This window comes from Notechis scutatus, chromosome 10 (genome assembly GCF_049901735.1).
Source record: "Notechis scutatus isolate UNSWTSFEM ecotype Mainland chromosome 10, rNotScu1.2, whole genome shotgun sequence".
NCBI lineage: Eukaryota > Metazoa > Chordata > Lepidosauria > Squamata > Elapidae > Notechis > Notechis scutatus.
The window spans coordinates 5,071,585-5,092,556 of NC_142018.1; the positions used below are offsets into that span (position 1 = coordinate 5,071,585).

Below are 20,972 nucleotides of genomic sequence, written 5' to 3' on the forward strand. Positions count from 1 at the left end.
CTTTTGTTTAAAAGTGAAATGCAAATGAGCTATTTCCCATGTGAAAAGCTATATATATATATATGTACAGCTGTATAGGTGAAAAGCCATATTATGAAATTACACGCACAACAGTTATTTAAGTATTTATTTTTTACAAAATCTTCAAGGCATGAGGTCCTATTAAAAAAAGTGGCTATTACTTCATAAAGGGTAAGGAAACATAATTAAAACATACACAGATTAACAAAGAAGCTTCATGGAATTACAAACTATGGTTATAGCCATAAACAAAAATTCACAAAACTTGCAAAGAATGAATGTATTATACAACATTGTTCCCTAAACTGTTAAATATTTACACTGAATATCAATGCTTAAGATCTTATTGCTCAATGCTAATATTTTCAGGCTAATGCAATTATTTAGCATGATACTAAAATACAATATTCACAGTTAAGAATACAAATTGTGTGTTTAATCAAGACAAAATGAATGGCTAAATTTATCAGAGCAATAAATTTATTGAAAACTTTTGAATTTTGGAATGAGACAGAATAAAGAATACTTAGAACATAATACATTGGCATGGGGGATGTCCAATTCATTTGGATTTTTGCAGAATTGTGCAAGAATTACACTGCTCTCATATTTATTTTTGTTTCCCAATTTTGCACAATAGGTAAAATTAATTACCAATCTACTCATTGTACAAAAACATGTGGAATGTTATACCCATAAACATTTTCCTACATTAGCATTCTTTGTAAATAGGATTGGAATAAATTAGGAGAAAGCATTAATGTAGTAACCTACTTCTCGGCAAACTAGTTTTTTTGGGGGGAGGAGGAGAGCATTTATGCATATGATAAACTCTGTGACATTTTATAATAAACTCTAAATTTCTTAGGAATCAATGGTATAAAGTCAGGATTCACTGCTTGGGGTTTTCCATTCTATCAAAGAAATACAATGTAAAAATGAATCCCATTCTCTCTGTTCTTTGCTTCATTTGAACAATTCCAGATACTTTTCTCCACCCCTCCCCCACTAGAAGCCTACAAAAGAAAAATAAAAGTGATTTCAAATATCGTAATGGCCATCTTGAGGGGCATCATGGAAGAAGTAACTTAAAGCTGGACAGCTGAACTTTGGAAAAGAAGAATTGGTAAAGCCATGGGAGGAAATAAGGAGCCCTATCTCCAAATTTTCTACAAGCTCCCCAAATTCTGAATGCATTTTTCAGGACAGGATGACAAAAACCACTCTTAAAGTGACTTTGCCTCTTCAAGAATTGGGCTCAGATGTTATTTATTTTTAAGGCAACCGCTGCTCTATTTTACAGGCTTTTACATATTTATATAATCTACACCCATGATCAACACAGAACACTGTCAGAACTTCACATGCCAGACCATTTGATATGACACCTCAAGAGCTACAGGAACAAACAGCAGCTTTTCATCACTTCTTGCAGCTTAAGGGTAAAGAGAAAGGACCCGTTTCCCATATTCCACTGCTGATGAATCCTGGGGCAGGAACGGGAATTCTTTAAAAGGCTTCCAGTTAGTACAGTGAAGACCTTTGAAACTAGATTTGCCCAAAGCACAGAGTTTGGGAAACAATAAAAGTGTCACAACACGTTGCCAATCAACATTGCGCCACATTTGCTGCATTAGACACATCTTATTTGGCACTTGCATACCTGAGAAAAGATGCAAGTATGGCCCCCTTAACAAAGACAGACTGGAGATTTCTACAGAGTGTAAAAATGGGGAGTATTTTTTACTACATAATTAACTCTACAAAGAAAAGAAAAGCTGAGCTGGAAGTCAGTCCGATTCATACCTGCAGAAGCTGCTTCCACCTAGTACGGTAAGAAGGACAGAGAATTCATACATCTGGATTAGGAGGTATTAAGTGTTGCATTTAGACACTGATAGGATCAGAAAAGCCATAATGTTTCTTGGCACAATGTTTAAAAGAATATTGACATAAAATCTCCAAGCAAACTTGGCTTGGAAGGTGCAAGGGGCTTCTCAGAAAGTGCTGAAGACCTATCGAAGTAGACTTTGCTAGGATGAGGGGAAGGAGGAGGATCTGTGGGGTAACACTCAAATGAAGCTGCTCTTGCCTCAGTAACAACAGAACTGGAGTGTGTATGCTACACAATGTAACTCAGTAACAACAACAAAAGTAACACACATGCTGGAATAACTTTTTCAGCAATGCAGAATTTTTAACACCATTTGTAAAAGAACAGGCTCAACTTCACCGTGCGTCATATTGTCTTAAGAAGGTTTGTGTTGCTCTTCGACTCTCTTACGAGTCTACAAAGCCTTACAGTCCAAGGTATGCAGGCAAAAAGTTCTATGGATGTTTGTTTTTTCTTTTAATTATATACTATAGTTCTCACATGAGACATTTCCTCTGGAGCTTGGAGAAGAAAATAGCAATTCAAGGCTCCAGTTTGCAAACTGGCGAATGTGTTGAATTTATAACCTGCTAATGAAGCTTTTGAGGCGGTATTTCCATGGGTATTTTGAGATGCATGCACCCAGCACCAGAAGCTTTCCCATTTACCTCATCGTGATGGGCAACTCTGTGCATGCATGATGTACAAAGTTACAGGAAAGATGCGTGTACTGTGATGTCCACAACAGTTGAATTAATGAGAAGGTGCCTATTTGCTCTGGAGCTCTGATGCACAGTCCTTGCTACCCATTAGGCTAAACTTGCTCGTTACGGGGTTTGCAAACACAAACAACTGAAATCACAAATATCCTCAATTCTCTTAGCTCCATAGTGGCTAAAAAGCATGGACTGAAAGAACTACAGTATCTAAACCGAGAACGTGAGTCAAGCAGATGTACTGCATATCAGGCCAATTTTGTGGTTCTTGATTTCTGGAACTCTATCCTAACTAATTTACTTCTATAATCTCCTAATTAGAAGCAAGCAACAGGAAAGGCAGCCAGACGAGAAACTATTGGCCCACCTCCTTAGAACGGGAGGATTTCGGACTTCTGATCTTGGGAGAAGGTTTTAGTTTCCTGCTATTTCAGAAACAACTTCCATGCAGGTTTTGGCGTAATACTTCATGTCTGTGGAACTGCAGGGCTGGATCCAATCTTACTAATGTTAAAAGGAGCTGCAAGCCGACATATTTGAAAGAAATGTGATATTACAAGCAGAGACGTGGAAATGATCTAAACACCAGAGAGACCAGCGTTTCTCAACCGTGGCAATTGGAAGACGGGTGGACTCCAACTTCCTGAATTCCAGGGAATCCTGGGAGTCGAAGTCCACACATTTTCAAGTTGCCATAGTGAGAAACACTTGATAGCCTAACGTAAAAATGCAGGGCGCCAAGACGTTTTTTTTTTTTAAATGTCGCTTTCCATCAATTACAGGGATCCCAATGCCAGATCCCCAACTTCCTTTGAATTTCTGCCAGTTTTCTGGCAGTATTGTTTATAGAGGCCTGCTGTGCTTAAGCCGGGGGGCTCTGATGGGCTTCGGGGTCTTTGGGTTCTTTAATTTTTTTGACAAGCGATTTCATGGAGCAAGAATGACGATGCATCTTTACGTTTGCTTAACAAACCGCACCTGAGTCCAACCTTCAGTAGCATCTACAAAGCCCGCGTGGCACATAAGTGGCCAGTACAATCAGGAACAGACGCACAACATCAATCGTAACAAATCTATGCAAAGCCATTGGCGTTGTATCGCAATTCGTAAACCTTGGCGTAATACCACACTTTGTATTATACAATGAGGTAATATTTACATACCCAACCCTCCCCCACCCCCCCCCCCCCCCCAGCAAAGAGAAAGGAAAATGAGCAACTTGGCAAATGAAAATGGACTGCTGCTGCTCGCTGTTAATCTCGGGCAAAGCAGATCATCAATACAGATACGTAGGATATTAATTACTGTATGCTAACCTTGATCATTCCTGTCAAGAATTCAAAGCGCCTGAAGATGCAATTTTTCCTCCTTTCTTGGTGCCCTTCAGATGTGTCAGGACTACAACCTCCAGAAGTCCCAGTCAGCACACCTGGAGAACCCTGGTTACGTAGATTCAAGGAGCGTGTTTGCAAGACTGAGTTTTGGAAATGAATAAGGCAGCATGTCAGAACAAGACTACAAGCAGCACTGATATAAGATTATCTCCATAGTGACCATGTTCATCAAGTATGTTATGCCTCGGGAGCGCACAAACAAGCCTTAGCATCGCAACCTTTCTAGAAAGTGCAAACAGTTTTCTTCTTTAAAAAAAAAAAAAAAGTAACGCAGCAATGAAGATACTCTACCGACGAACACTTTTTCAAACACAATATCAGAGCAAAGGTAAATCTTCTCTTCCATATCCCTTACAAGGCACTACAGGTAAGACGTGACAGGTAACACTGAAAGGTAATACTGCTCCTCAATCAGGTCGAAATATAGGGTATTTTGGTAAGAATTCTATGAGTATTACCTATAAAAAGGGAGAAACACAAACGACACATTAACCAATTCAGCTCTTCTGTGAATGTCAGAACATTTTAGAAGTTGGGGTGTGTGGCCCGAGGGTGGGGAGCTGCTTTGTGCCACGTTGAGGCTCACCTCTCTCAGTCTATTTCAGAAAAGGATCTTGTTCCCTCCAATTACACCTGGGATCTTGGTAACCTTGGAACTTCTAACCACAAGAAAATGGTCTTCCCAAACATTGAAAATTCAAGATTATCATTCAATACATACTAGGTTAGAGAAAAGGGGCGTGACTTCTCTGATCAGAGTTTGATGAGATAGTTTTCAGTTGCAAGAAGAGGTTGGCTTCCAGATAGTTGTTTGTTTTCCATGTGTTTACTTTCCCCTAGGTGGCACCAACAACTCAGGTTTAAATCTTGGGATAGATACCTCCTTGCTCAAGTTAATAGCTCAGCTCCTTAATATGATCTAATGAGGAAGAATGAGGGGCCTATGGATCATCAAAAGAGCAAGCCTCCCCCAAAAGGCAAAATTAAATCTGTTTAACAATCTGCTGAAATTTTGGATTTGCTATTGATGGGAGCCCAGTGTGTAATATGTAGCTCAGGTTCAGTGGAACCAATTCCACTGGAGAAATTTTCTGCCAGTGAGAACATTAATCAATGGAATAGCTTGCCTCCTGGAGCTGTGGATGCTCCATCAGTGGAGGTTTTCAAGAAAAGATTGGACAACCATTTGTCTGGGATGGAATGAGGATTCCTGCCTTGGGCGGGGGGTTGAGCTAGAAGACCTCTGAGGTCCCTTTCGGCCCTAGGATTCTATGTTCTAGTTCAATTCAAAGTTTCTTAACATTTTCTTTTTACATAAAAAGCAGCAAGTAATTTGACACAGAAGATATCCGAGCACATTTTCATAAAAGCAGAGTGGGGAAAATCTTGACTCATCCATTCAGAATCTCAAGAGTGCTACAATACTTTTTCAACATGTTTTGATTACAGGTCATTAACTGAAACCCACAAATCTAAAGACAAGTGATGGGTCCTTCAACAGCCTTCAGGGCCATGGTGATATTTACCTCTCTATATTCCAGAATACTTAGGGAACAGCAAACAAGCAAGAGGAGACTAAGTAAGTTCAACCAAAAGGTGTTTATGCTTTAAAAATAGAAAACAGGCTGTTGTATTTATAAGCTTGAACCCTGCACAAGATGCCATCTGAGACGAGGCTGGGATCTGAACTATAAAGGTTCAAATCAAAGCTGTGGACAAGTACTTATTTTAACCGGTAAATAATACTAGCTAGTTTAGCGGTATTTATTCTGAAAAAACATTTTGTATTTTAATAAACTAAGATAACAACGGACAATGACCAACACAGTGCAGACTAATTCAAAAGAAAACCAGCTGGCACTTTTGACATTATTCAGGTTTCCTTGTGCCTATGTGTCAACCAAATTTACAAAGCTGCCATGCAAACAAAGAACTGTGCGGCAGACAGAAGGTCTCGTGTATAAAGACACTTAACATTTATGTCGGAAACATGAACTTTATCATATTGGTGGACATGTAAAAAAGCTACTTATTCAAAGGACTTTAAAGATTAACGTAAGTGAGACCAGAGCTCTTTCTTTTAGGACTGATGGACAGAATTGGGGGGAAAAGTCATGGAACTATGTTTTTGTAATGACAACTGCCATGAGATTATTGTATGCTCAAAGATGGAAACTTTTAGCACTATCCACAATGGAGGAATGATTGGTGAAGACGAGGAAACTTACTGTGGTGGCTAACTTGACTTATTTTGATTGTTTAAAAAAGACAATATCTATGTTTATTGCTGATTGGAAAACTCTTATGGACTTTCTGTGTATAACAGAAAAAATGAACTTATTATGGTTTCTATATTATAAAAAGAAGAGAGATATGACCATAAGCAAGAGGTAAATTTAAAATTTTAGCTATAACTGCTACAAAGAAGAAAGTTATTTCTTGATATCTTTTTTCTACTTTTGTATTACTTTTGTCCCCTTACTTCTACTTTTAGCTTTCTCTTTTTGATTTCTTTTTCTTAAATTAGTTAAATTAGTTTTTATCTTCCCTCCTTAAAATATTTAATAAAAATTATATATTTAAAAAAGGGGAAGGGGAGCAGAAGACATCTGTTTCTTACTGTACTTAAACTGCTAATGAACAGAACTCAACTAAAACCTGGAAAGATAAAAACTAACTTGGCTTTGATTTTATAAGTTGGTGTATCTGCTGATTCCATTTTCAGATGAATGACTGCGCTATGCTAGGTATAATCACGTACACATTCCTAGAAAGTAGAATTATATCTCCAGTCACTAAAGACAAGAATGAATTAATCAGAAGGGGAAAACGATATATTGAAACTGATACAGGTAGTCCTCGATTTACGACCACAACTGAGCCCCACATTTTTGTTGCTAAGTGAGAAATTTGTTAAGTGAATTTTGCCCCATTTAACGACGTTTCTTGCCACATTTGTTAAGTGAATCACTGCAGCTATTAAATGGCTGTTAAGTGAATCTGACTTCCCCATTGACTTTGCTTGTGTCACATCACCCCAGAACACTACAATGACCATAAATGCGAGTCAGTTTCCAAGCGTCTTAATCTTGTTCACGTGACCAGGGGGACAACACAACGGTCATAAGTGTGAAAAACAGTCATAAGTCATTTTTTTCCAGTGCTGTTGTAACTTCAAATGGTCACTAAATGAACTCTTGTAACTCTTGTAAGTTGAGGACTACCTGTACTGATAACTTCGACAATACTTACATATTCCATCATATTGCTAGTTTCGCATTTCCGTTTGCTCAACTTCCAATGCAAGCCAAGCTTAAAGAAGAAAAAGATACCACATTATCTTCACAAAAAACACGCTTTAGTCTGACAAACAAGCCCCTGCGTCCCTTTGACTTATTCATTAAAATTCTCCTATATGTGCTGCCCAGCACAAGGTTATTTCCGGCTTGGCTGTAAATGTAACACTTCACCCTCTGAATCCGCCTGCCTTGAGATCTGGAGCGTGAGTGCAAAGCAGGATGGAATTCTAACGCTGCATACCTGAAAGACATTAATTGGGATGGGGAGGGAGGAAAGCCCTACTATCTAGGTGTGGATTTTTCTCAACAAGAGCCACATTAGAAACGGCAGTCAGTCAGCTAGGACAGCTCACCTCCCTAACATAGCCAGATATGAGCAAGCAGCTGGTTTCCATCCCTTCAAATTAAGACATCTGGCAAATAAATGAATCGAAACAACGTAAGCTTTTTCTACTTCTTTTAGTTAACCAGATGACCACCCACAGATCAGAGTCCCGGGATTATGAATTACTAATCAAAAGAGCTGCGATTTTGCAGTCCATACAGAATATTCTTTGATTTGTTAAGTGAATATATATTATTTCCTAGATATTACCTTGTGATATAACCTGTTATTTTCCCATTCTAACAACTTCTGAATAGATCTTCTTGTCTAAGAAAAAAACAAGATCGCATTAGTTTTTTAGTACCATCACTGACCAGATTTATACATAATTTTATAAAAGGGTTTGGAGAAGTTAGGTTAAAATACATTAAGCGAGACATTCACTAAGTGAATTTTGCCCCATTTTATGACCTTTCCTGCCACAGTTGTTAAATCAATCACGGCAGTTGTTAAGTTAGTTAACACAACTGTCTGGTTTCCCCATTGACAGTACTTGTCAGGCGGTCTCAAAACGTGACGATAGGACCCCAGAACACGGCAAGCTTCCCAAGTTTGATCCCGGGAGCACAGGGATGCTGCGATGGTTGTAAGTGTGAAAAAATGGTCATAGGTCACTTTTTTTCTGCAACTGCTGCAACTTTGAACGGTCACTAAATGAACCCTTGTAAGAGCTTGGCAAGTGGCTCATGATGGTTGCAGGGTCCAAGAGTTGTGCGATCACCTATTGCGACCTTCTGGCAAGGAATTCATCTTGACCTCTATGACCCTCTTTCATAGATGGACACACACACACACACACACCCCGGGAAAAAAAGCCCTTGGTCTGGGCAACTCATAAGTCACTCAGAAGAGGGTGAAGAGCTGCACGGCCGGTTGGCGCACGTACCCTTTTATTAAGGCAGACGGCGGGCCAAAGGCTGCATCCCAGCGTGCAGCAGCAGCATAAACAGCCACAGAGGAGCCATTTCACAGTGATGGGCAGATTCTTCCTTAAACATGCATTCACATGACCGATGCTGGTCTTGAATTCTTCAGGGGCAACCTGCAAAAAAAAAAAAAAAGAGAGAGAGAGAGAGGACAAGTGGTGACTCCACATTGGGAACGAAAACCTGTATCTAAATATGCACACCTATCTCACGATTTGATTTCTATGGAGATTCTCCGTCCTCCAGACAACCCCCCCTTTTTTTTTAATAAAAGTTTTTTTATTTGTTTTTTTACACATCTCTTCATGTGAGCAACGTGATTCCAGATTACAACCTTGGCCCCGATTGTCCCAAAGGGGCTTCCCCCCCACCCACCCCGAGGCCACTGGACTTTCTTGTTTTTCTTTGAAGATGTTTCGCTTCTCATCCAAGAAGCTTCTTCGGGTGGGAAGGGAAACGTCTTCAAAGAAAAAAACAGAAAGTCCAGTTCCTTGAAAAAGCACCTTTGGGATATCCCATGATTTTTTTTTTTAATTTAAGACTACTATTTATTTGTGTTAATTTTTATCAATCTAATTTTTTTAGGCTTAGTTATTTTTTTGTCTGTCACCTGCCCACAAATGCCCTAAACGTTTGGAATCTAACCTTGGGTGAACCATACTGGGGATGCATTAACATAAGTTGACAGCCTGTAACTGAAATAGAATCTCCACGAATTCTTACTTGAATGGGAATAATAGGGTAATGAAAAGCAAGCAAGAGGATCCTTTCGATATTCTTCCGGTGACACGATGTTAATTCTTTTTCTTCTCGCTATTCTGCTCTGTATTCTATTACAGATCCCTTCAATAGAAATCAAGGATCTTAAGGGTATAACTATTAAAATTATATTGCAGTCAACTCCTCACTTTTTTGCAAACCACATGAACATGCCATAACTTTTAGCAGACTGTTGGAGTTTATGTCATAATAAATTGGTTGAGCTTTGAGGCCTTTTTACAGTGATTCGGATGGGAAAGTTTAACTCTTCCATTGATTGGATGGGTTTCCGTTTTTCTCGGCTGCCCCTCCACATTAGACGGCAAACGATACACAGACTGCACACATTCAGCCATTCTTGACAATGGATATTTTTCACGAATCCCCTTCAGGATAGGGGGGAAAGACACAACTTCTTCCATCCACCTCCAAATGGAGTAAAAAAAAGTAGAAAGTTGAGAATATTTGTAGTTCAGGTTGCAGGCTTTGGCAGGAGGCTGTTCTCCAAGCTTGCTGTTTAGTTCCCGGAAATTTTGCTACCAAACTAGGTAACAGCTTCAGGGGTGAAGTGTCTTGTTCATTTAAATAGGTCCTGGATGGCCGCTTGGTCTTCAAACAGTCACAAGACCTACTGACCACCCAGGACCTATATAAACAAACAGGAAACTTCACCCCAAAGTCCCTGCTGACAACCTTACCTAGTTTGCTAACAAAACATCTGGGAGCCAAGCAGCAAACTAGGAGAACAGCCCCCTGCCAAAAGTGGAATGGCCGGAATAACCTAAAAAATCCTCTCTTCTATTTAAACTGTTTTCAAAGTGAAAAGAACAAAGAAAAAGCAGCAAATCAGTAAGAGAAGTCCTAACATGCTTTTATTTCAGGAAAGCTTTTCTTTCACCTGAAACCTAGAATTATCCAGACCCACTGGGCCATTTTTTTTGAATTCTGCTTCTTCTACAGCGTCTCACAATGCAGCCGTGGAGGGGCCCACACAACAATCTATCCATATTAACAGCCATTTTCTGTATCCTCTGCACAAACATTTTATGCTAAAAGAATTTCAGAAATGACAAAGACTGCCTTCCAAATTAGCAAAGGGAACTACAGCTATTTCAACATGCAAAAAAAATGCCATGGCTTTTTATTTTTATTTTTTGTTTGTTCTTGAGGCTTTTTAAGCATCCTGTGATGCTGTAAATAAAATGCTATTGTTCTTTAAAAAAAAAACACACGAGCCAACCAGGTAAGGCCCCTGAGTATGAGGAGAGCTCCCAGAGAACAGCTGCATTCCAAAGAGGAGTTTCCTTTTTGCCAACCAGCCATAAAAGGGACGGAGGGCGGCGGATGGAAGGGTCATAATGTTTTACAACAGCAGACAAGGGAGGAAGTGATCGCCCGAAAGCCAGCAGGCCTGCTCTGCTTTCTTTGACCAGGGTGATCACAGCCCTATCCATCACACCTTCTGCGGAATCCTAATAGCAAAGGGAGGTTTTATGGCCTGCACTTCCCTGCATTGCTCACTAAAGCCGGCATTGTTCCAAGATCAGAGCAGGAAGCTGGGCTTTTCCCCTTAAGGAGGACCAAACAGCACCAGGTGGCAAAACTATGGCAGTCCCGTTTAACACCATATTGAAAGCTCAACATTTTTATCAATAAGAAAACCCCCTGTGAACAGGCAACTCTAAACTAGGCAGTCAGTCAGTGCTGAAAGCTTACAGACCATTAAAATAATTAAATGGGCAGAAAAAGGATTAGGGACGTTTGGACTTTTTCAAAGTCTGTGATATGCTTCAGTTGAAAAAAGCCACGTATTATTTTCCAAGAAAGAGTATGTCTTACATTTCTTATTACCACCATCTTCAGTAATAGAAAAATAACAACCAGCATTCTGAAATACAGGGACCAAAGCAAGGTTATACTGTATTTTGGGCTTCCACTTGAGAGCAATTGACTTAATTCAGTTGAATTCTCATCTGAGAGAAGGAAACGCTTTCAGGCACGAAGATCTTAAGCTACTGATCCCAGAACTGACTCTGAATTAGACCCAGAGCCAGAGTCTGACGATCAGTTAAGTTCTTCCCTGAAACAGGTTCTTTAAACAATGCTGTGCAATATGCTCAGCCTGGCTGCCACCATTGAACTATGTTTAATGTTGCATCAAAATGCCTGGCTGGGAAGAGCTGTTGCCAAGCAGAACAGATGCTACTAAGAGAATATACACAAAGGCACAAACTTTGTTATCTCCGACCTAGTTTTTACAAGATTAAAAATCGCAAGAAACCTCAGTCGCTGCCCTCAGTCAGTTTATGCCACGTTCCAAATTCTGAGTAGCTTCCAGAGTTTGGACAGGAAGTGTTGTTTTCTGGGTAATGGAGATGTATTAGAATGTACAGGTAGTCCTTGACTTACAGCAGTTTGTTTAGTGACCGTTCAAAGTTACAACGGCATGAAAAAAAGTGACTTACGACTGTTTTCCATACTTATGATCCCTGCAGCTTCCCCATGGCCATGCGGTCCGAATTCAGGCCCTTGGCAACTGGCTCATACTTATGACGGCTGCAGGGTCCCAGGATCATGCAGTCACCTCAAGCGAAGTCAATTGGGGAAGCCAGATTCATTTAACAACCTTGTTACCAATTTAACAATTGCAGTGATTCACTTAACAACTGTTGGTAAGAAAGGTTGTAAAATGGGGCTCACTCACTTAACCAACGACTCACATAGCAACAGAAATTCTGGGCTTAATTGTGGTCGTAAGTTGAGGCCTGCCTGTATAATATGGGGGAATCTTCGTACAGTCTTTGGGGATGATGCCACTGCCCACCAAGAACACAGAGCAACTCAACCAATGGGCCACTCTGCATAAGGTAGACGCACCCGTCAAATACACTCCAGCCAACATTTCCCTAAATACTCTTTCAAGGTAAATTCAGTCAATCTGGCAAAGAACCTCCCACCCTGGTTGCCACATCAAATGAACACAACTTAGCCACCTCTATTAGAGATGGTGTCAAGACAATAGCTTCGAGTCTACACTGACAAGGGAGTGATCTGATAGCCAAATGGAGCCTAAAGAGTGAGTCAGTGTGTGTGTGTGTGTGTGACACACACACACACACACACACACAGAGAGAGAGAGAGAGAGAGAGAGAGAGAGGGAGTGTTTCTGAAGTAAGCAAAGAGAATGCACATCCTAGACTGCCCAACCATTTAATATTTGTAAGAAGACTTGAACTATATAAAGCATTCTAAACCTTGATGAGAGTAGACAGTTCCCATTCTTGCATATGTTCTACTCATGGGAAAACTCTCCAATTGAAGAGAGGAAAACGTATGTTTGGAGGGTGGGGAGAGAAGAGAAACAGATCCTGAGTCTCACAGAATGAATGGCAGATCTACACAAAAGCTGCTCTTGAATATATTTTTTGAATCCACAGTTCTACAGAAATCAGTGGCCATATCCTAGATTACATCTGTTTGTGGTCACTATGGATCATCTCAAGAACACTCCTTGATAAAATGCAGCAAGGTGACAAGAAAGGATCAAGGCAATTCCAACTTACCTTCCCTGTCAGAACAGAGGGAAATTCTGTGTCAAACCTGTTGCTCAAGCCAAACCTTGAAAAAAAACAAAAGAACAAAAAGTATTTCCACCGAACCTATAAAATGTTTACAACTTTTGTTATACCTATTCTGCATCCGAGGTTACAATTTGGCTTTGTACCTCATTCAAATAATTTTATATATAGCAAGGAGTAATCAAAGCAAGAAACATGTATGTCTCTTGATATTAGCAAGTTGTTTGAAAAATTACCCAGATAAATATAAATGGGTGTTTCTCCTTCCTAATGTCCCTCTAAATAAATTCCGTCAAATTAAGTCAGGTCTTGACAGATCTTTGTAGTAATTAGTTTGTAAATAAAGTTTGTAAATTATGACATAAACTATTCATCAAGAACATTTTAACACACATTTCACCTTCTGACTTTTCTTCCACAAGTTAGTAAGAATGATGAAGGTTATAGTGTTTTAACAGGGGAAACAAGAATCCTTCCAGGATCGGATCCCAAAGCAGCAGCATCTTGACTTTGCAAGCTCTGTGCTAACATTAAAAAAACCATATTAATCAGGAGTCTCCAACCTTGGCCACTTTAAGACTTTGTGGACTTCAAATCCCAGCAAAGCTGGCTGAGGAATTCTGGGAGTTGAAGTCCTCAAGTCTTAAACCTTGCCAAGGTTGGAGACCCCTCATATAGATGATACATATTATATACCCAACAGATTCATTTTTCACTTAGAGAAAAGACTGAATATATTTTGAGGTATACGCATTACACAAAACGTAATCTCCACAGCTCAATACTTTGCAAGGAATATAAAATAATATACAAACCTAAAGTCATAATACAAATGTATCTTGGCTTCACAATGAAAAGAGACTAAGCAATACAGTAATTTGCAGCACTGTCTATTAACCCTGGGAGGACCTCAGAAGCAGGATGATGGGTGTTGTGTAGCATTACAAAATACAAAACGTAGGAGGACATGCTTTACTGATTCAACCTCCTGAAGCTGCAAAGACAAAGTCATATACAAATATGAGCTACAAATATTCTCTTTTATTGGTACAAAGTCATATACAATACGGATTTTTTTTCTAAAGTTCCCAATCAGAAGCAAAGAGGTCAAAGTATTGGCTGCCCCTTGCCAACGCAAAGGACCTTCTGTAATTGGAAACTGATAAACAGTAACCTGTTAGCATCAGAAAATAATGTGTACCACTAATATTAGGGAAACCTGGAACCAATGACATATATTTAATTAGTGGTCCATGCCCTCTATTCCTTATTATGGACTTTGGCACTGTGCACCCCTAAAACTAGCTTGCTGTCCTCGACTTACGACCACAATCTAAATAAGACAGTTGTTTTGTCCTATTTTAAATCTTTTTGCCATAGTTTAGTGAATCACTGCAGTTGTTAAGTGGATCATGTGGTCATAAAGTGAATCTGGCTGCCCCCATTGACTTTGCTTGTCAGAAGCTTGTTGGGATCACATGACCCTTAGGACAAGGCAACTATCACAAACGCATGCCGGGGGTGCCAAGTGCCTGAATTTTGGTCATGTGACTGTGGATATGCTGTGACCGTCCTAAGTGTGAAAAACGATCATAAGTCACTTTTTAGGGCTATTGTAATTTTGGACAGTCACTAAATGAATGTCTGTATGTTGAGGACTATCCGAATAGAGAAATCCTTATTTCAGTGCCTAGCTTCCAAAAGATATCTCCCAAACGACCGAGAGGAATTTTTCAGTATAACGGCAGCCTGGTCTAAACATGGTAAAATTCAACTTCACAGCAACAACATTGAAAACAAGCTCCTAACTGAATATATCTTTCAAATTAAATATATTTTAATTTTCTCCATAATAAATTATTATATTAGCCTTGGCCTTGTTTGGTGCATAGCATTAAATTCTCAAAGTTTTATTTGGAGCTTCAACAGTAACAAAGAAGCAAATTTAAAACGTTTCCAACTTCCTGCACCATTCTTTCAATTCAATGGTGTAGAAATTGGAAAAGGAGAGGGAATATTTTTAAATGATTAGGTTGGTACCATTTCAGCTTTGCTATGCTGCTTTGCCATATCAGAGCCTCCTATAGGAATGCTTAACTTTTGTCAAACTTGCCAAGATTATGACAAACATTGCATTACATTGCATTACATTGCATTTTATTATATTATTGAGAGCGCACACATTAAACACATCCTTTTTGTAGTATTTTTAAACAAATTTGGCACATACAATATAAATTAATTGTTGCTTCTTTAAAGTATATTAATATTTAGTGAGAATTCAAGAAAATATCACTAAAAGTGAATGGCTGGAAAGTGAATGTTCTAGCACTGAAGCATCTCAATACTGTAGAAAGTTCTATTTAAGTAGCTTTCTTTGCATTTTATTCAACAAATGCAAGTTAAAGGAATGGAAATTTTTACATAATCAATTCAGTAGGGAAATGGTCTATTTTTGTACCATAATCCCCAGAGACAGCCTTGAAATCCAGTTTCAATGTCAACTTTCCTTGACAAGTAAAACCCATGAATTCCCAATGAGTGTGGCTACCACACCATCCAAATATACTTAAAAGGATGCAAATGTAGTCTTGGAAACGCATCCTATAAATAAGCCTGTGAAAATGTTTGACTACCCTATAATGTCTATTTAGGATCTCTATTAAACAAGGCATTTAGATACAACACTTACTGTCCAATAGTCTCATAGCTTATCGTGTGTAATGTGTGTTCTATAAACAAAATTGAAGTGCTGCTTAAGCAATTAATAACTTACTATAATTTATTGTCTATACAATACTAATTTATTTGGCAATGAAATTGCAACTGTTTTCTCATTCTAAAACCCACATTTAAAAAAAAAAACTAGTAGTTGATTGTAAAATCTTAAATTACTTGAGGCCTGTTTTCACTCAGTTTACCATCCTAAGTTTTCTGATGACAAAAACTAACATTTATAGCAATAGCACCTAGACGTTTATACCGCTTCACAGTGCTTCACAGCCCTGGTCTCTACGCAGTTTTACAGAGTCAGCCTATTGCCCCCAACAATCTGGGTCCTCATTTTACCAACTTCATTTTACCAACCAAGACTGAATCAACCTTCTGCCGGTCAGGATTGAACTCCTGGCAGTGGGCAGAGTTAGCTTGCAATGCTGCATTCTCCTAAAATTTTAAAGTAGATATTATATGATATATAAATTCCCCAAATAAATATAATAAAAGGAAATCATCCTTGACTCAATTTTCAAAAAAAGATCTCATTACATCTGGGGGTCCCCCCGCCGAAGAGTCCACAGGAAACACATGCAATCCAAGGCCAGAGAGAGGCCATGCCTGTTGGGCAGTATGATAGACCCCCGTCCCAAAATAGGCATTACCCACTGGGATTACCCACATCTAGAAAAGTTCCTGTGAGTAGAGGCAGTTCCCACCTCCTGACCACTGGGATTTGAGTGCTGTTGACTTGCAGGGCCAGAAATATTATACAGTGTCAGTTGTAATTTTGGAAGTAAGTATCTATATACTCTCTGCTATTAGGTATTATTGTAGTTTATTGTTCATTGCACCAGGTGCGATTGTTGTTTTTGTACCCGGCTTGTGTTACCTTAACTGAAGCAAGTAATAAGTTCATAAATAAACAAACAATAAGAGCTGATGGCTAACCATGTTAGAATCTCTTAAGGATTGAGCTGAAGCTAGAGCTTTGAAAGAAAAAACAATCACGTTCTTTATAGCTGAAGAAATAGCCAATGCCAAAAAATAAGAGCCAGAATTTGAAAACCAGGGTTAATTGATATCGGTGCTGATTGGAAATGACTATCATTCTCCATCTGGATCTTTTACAACTAGAAATTAAGAAGAGGAAGGAGTATGATTTGAGTTGTTTATAATAATAACAAGGGCAGGATATAAATGAAGCATTTGTACAGTTATGCAGCCACCTTGATACCAACTTTTTATATCCTATCAAAAAACCCTCTCAATTTGCTTCTAAAAAAACTAAACAAATCCTGCATTTTAATCCAATGCCTTACCAGCACACATTGAACAACTGACTTTACCCAACTTGCAATAATATCCTGATGCAATGGACTAAAATCCCCATCACATTCAGCCATCATGTTTATAAAACATCTGGAGGCCATAACAGGAATTTAAAAGAGAGGAGAGAGTGCTCTCAAAAATTATATGAGATTCTTACCATAAGATAAGCATAAACTTCAAAATCATCTAAGAATTAAAAGACACTTTGCTTTGTTGCTTTGTTAACTCATGCCAGGGTTGACAATATGTAAAATTCCAATGAGACTTACTGTACACGGATTGAAACAATGTAGGGTTGTCTTTCTCCCCATTCTATTTTGCTTAACAACAGAACTGAAGGAAAGTTGTACAAAACATTATTTTTAACAAAACTTTTCCTTTAGAAAACTGGTCTTTCCTATCTAGCTGCACAATTCATTGTTTATCGACATTGTTTCCTGGTAAAGATGGAATTATATTGTGAATTGTATGCTAGACGAGTCTATTACACTACTAGAATCTGCTCATATGATGCTAAGGATTACATTAACTCTAACCAAATTCACAGTGAATTATTTGAAAAAAGAGACTGATAAAGCTATTAGAAATATAGATGAACCCCAAAACAATGAAAGTATACACTCTGCTTTAATTTATGCCCTTCCAGAAGGAGGGTCGTGAAAGAGAAAACTTTCCTCAATATATTGTGGCATACAGATTTTTTAGTTGAGTAGTTTTATTAATAATACATAAACAATTTAAATATGGTTCAAATATTCTGCTCACATCTACTGTATATCACATTGTCCTTTTTATTATTAGCTTATCACAAAGTTGTTGTATGCAATATGAAGAGATAAATAAAGTTACACGCTTTGTAATTAGGTTTTTCATTACTGTTTCAAGCCGTGATCTAGAACTGGGTTGTGGGCACATGAATCTACAGGCTCCAAACATTATGGGTCAAATACCAAGGATTGGTGACACCTAGAAACACTGGCAAAGATTTCACAGCAATATAAATACAGTGTTTTCAATCAAGTGGGGGACACAAGGGTGACCTAAGATATTCAGAGGGCTCAAGAACTAAAATTATAGTATAATATGGGGAGAACAGTGACAAAAATGAGGAAGTTACAGATAAAATGTAGAATATATTGTACCCCACAGGAAGGGAAGTAAGAAATGGAAATCATACATTCAGAGGCAAGGACTTCCGGTTAATATTTTTTTTTAAAGCACACAGAAAGTTCACTCTATATAAATAGGTTTTTTTAAAGGGTTGTGTGTGTCAATAACCGGTAGAGAACTATCAGAGCAAGATACTAATTCCTTTCATCTCTTAATGTAAATGCAATTTAAGAACAAAAATTAAAACACTTAATTTTTGAAGATATACAAAGCAAATAGATCTTAACAAGTGAAAGCAAATGTCCTCTTAAAAAGAATGGGTTCAGTAACAGAATACTATAAAAAAAGAAATATCAACTGAGCACAATTCAGACGATCCCATTTGACACATATAATAAGCAAATGGATAATGAAATAAATATAAAATGACAAATAATGGTGCCTAGGGAGTTTAAAATTTAAACAAAGTGTTAACATTTAATAAAGAATTAAAAGGCTGTTTTTAAATTATGAGAAAAATGTAAATGCATATAACAAAAAGACAGTTCTCTTACATTATTAAGGTATTTGCTTTATAGAAAGCAGGGCAAGATGTAAAAATAGACATTGAAGTGAACAATTCCATTTAACACACGTTCTGTGATTACACTTGAAAACCAAATGGGTTTCCTCTCATAATTAAAAATGAAGATAAACAATGGTACCAATGGTACCAACAACTGCCGATGTTTTTTTTTTTCAAATGGCCACTTAGAATCTAATAACTTTATAGATTCACATTTTCAGTTTGAATAGCATTCACAACTTTTGAATTGTTACTCTGCTAAGTATCACCTAAGCCTTTGCAATGTCACACCTTTGTATTGTGCCTTTATTTTTATTTATTTTTTTACACATAATTGAAGGCAGCCAACACATCCAACCTATCTTCCTACTCCTATGTTGCTGCAGCCCCTTTTATAGATAGCCTCACCTGGTTCTGGTTTTATTATTATTTTTTTCCAATACAGATAATGTTAAAATGTGTCCTACTTGTCTGCAGTGCAGCATCAACCTCAAGCCCAAATGTTAGGCCAGGCAAGGGAAATGGGGGGGTCCTGGATAAGAGTTTGAGGCTGCCTGTCTGTTGGCCCTATGGACCCCCCCCCCCCAAGGGCTTTTCTGCCTTCTCCTCCAGAGGGAGGCAATGGCTGGATCTCTCCCCATCCTATCACAGACACTGCGAAGGGCGAAAGCACCCTAAGTGAGAGGAGGGGGCTGCCCTGAGGAAGGCTCTAGGGTCCTTTCAGCACAGGGTCTCTTCCCATAGGTGCTCCAGAAAGAAAGCACGGGTAATCCCCCACTTATGACCACACTGAGGCCAACATTTCTGTTGCTAATTGAGACATTGGACAAGTGAATTGGGCCCCATTTTTAACCTTTCACGTTACAGTTACTAAGTGAATCACTGCACTTGTGAAGTTAGTCACACGGATGTTAAGTGAACCTGGCTTCCCCGCTGCTTGTCAGGTCACAAAAAAAGGACCACATGACCCGGGGCACTGCAGCCGTCATAAATATGAGTCAGTTGCCAAGCGTCTGAATTTCGACCAGGTGATCGTGAGGATGCATGAAAAAGGCCATAACTCCCTTTTTTAGTGATGATGTCACTCCGGTCACTAAACGGACTGTTGTGAGTCCAAGTTGCATTGCACTTTATGGCTAGAGGTGACTATGAATTTTATTATTATTATTATTATTATTTATTTATTGGAATGGCTTTCTACATGCTTTTATGTTGGCTGGGTTTCCCCCCCCCCCCAAATGCTTGTCTTGCTCTCTTTATATTTCCATATTCTGGGATCTGTATGACATCGGCGGCTGTATCCATTTGAAGAATAAAATTAAAATAAATAAAATCAAAATCAATAAAAAGCTGCTCATTGCCTGCCAGGCTGACTCCCTCCCCGGGGGGTCCCTGCAAGACCCAACGAACAGCCGCTCGGGGAAAGAGAGGCGCTCTGCACAAGCTCAGGAACCCTGGGCGCCCTCGGGAGACGCCTCTGAGGGTCCCGGCGCTCTGCACGTGCCCGAGGGACCTTCCCCTTTCCACCCCACGGCCGCCCCGCGCCCTCTGCACGCGCTCAGAGGCACACCTCCCCGCCCCGCCCGCCCGCCGCCTTCGCCCCCTCCACGGGTCCTTACACGGTGATCTGCCCGGCGCCCCTCACAGCCACGGGTTCGGGCGCGTCCCGGGGCCGCGGCAGCTCCTGACTCCTCACCACAGTCCGGGAGGCCTCCGTCAGCTCCTCTTGGTCCGCCGCCGCCGCCGCCGCCTCCTCCTCCTCTTCCTCCTCCAGTTCGTAGATGGTGTCAAAGTCCGCCATGTTGGGGAGCAGGACGCTCATCGCCCCCCCACAACTCCCCGCACCTCGCGCCGCGCGCGCGGTATTGCGCAAGCGCGGCACAGGGCGCTGGTGCGCGAGCCCAACGGAGAGACGAGCGCGCGCCTTGTGAGGCAGAGGGCCGGGAGAGCGCGCGCTCCCGTGTTCCGCAGGCGCCGTGGCTTCTCTCTCTCCCTCTCTCTCTCCCCCCCTCCCCTTTATTGTAATAGGATTACAATGATATTATGAATCTCAATCCATGCTGTTATTTCAATGCAGTCCCACTTAGTGGAATGTACGTGATTCTAAACTGCGACGGTTCTATGATTTAGAAAGCACAATCCCTCCCGCCTGTCATAAGATAAGGGAGCCTTTGTGGCCCCTGTTTTCCGTGAACCCCACTGGCACTCTTTGGAGAATGAAACGCCGATGTTGCCTAATATTAGGGTACTGTAATTCAGGTGGTTGTCAATTTACTACAGGTCATTTATTGACTATTCA

The 20,972-nt window shown here is 39.7% G+C and overlaps 1 protein-coding gene across 1 annotated transcript; it reads right to left on the reverse strand.

Moving 5' to 3' along the window:
• Nucleotides 1–113: 113 nt before the first annotated feature.
• On the reverse strand, nt 114–20,530 carry CHIC1 (cysteine rich hydrophobic domain 1). The gene is made up of 6 exons (XM_026684907.2): nt 20,293–20,530; nt 12,937–12,991; nt 8,575–8,730; nt 7,899–7,955; nt 7,257–7,316; nt 114–4,462 (listed from the first exon to the last, which is right to left on the reverse strand). The coding sequence occupies exons 1-6, from the start codon at nt 20,493–20,495 to the stop codon at nt 4,412–4,414; spliced, it is 582 nt and encodes a 193-aa protein (XP_026540692.2). The 5' UTR covers nt 20,496–20,530; the 3' UTR covers nt 114–4,411.
• Nucleotides 20,531–20,972: the final 442 nt, after the last annotated feature.

Coding starts and splice junctions, on each gene's coding strand:
- CHIC1 (XM_026684907.2), bottom strand. CDS start 20,495: ATGAGCGTCCTGCTCCCCAACATGGCGGACTTTGACACCATCTACGAA. Junction 12,992..20,292: donor GGCGCCGGGCAGATCACCGT/GTAAGGACCCGT, acceptor TTTTTTTTCAAG/GTTTGGCTTGAGCAACAGGT. Junction 8,731..12,936: donor CCTCTGTTCTGACAGGGAAG/GTAAGTTGGAAT, acceptor TTTTTTTTGCAG/GTTGCCCCTGAAGAATTCAA.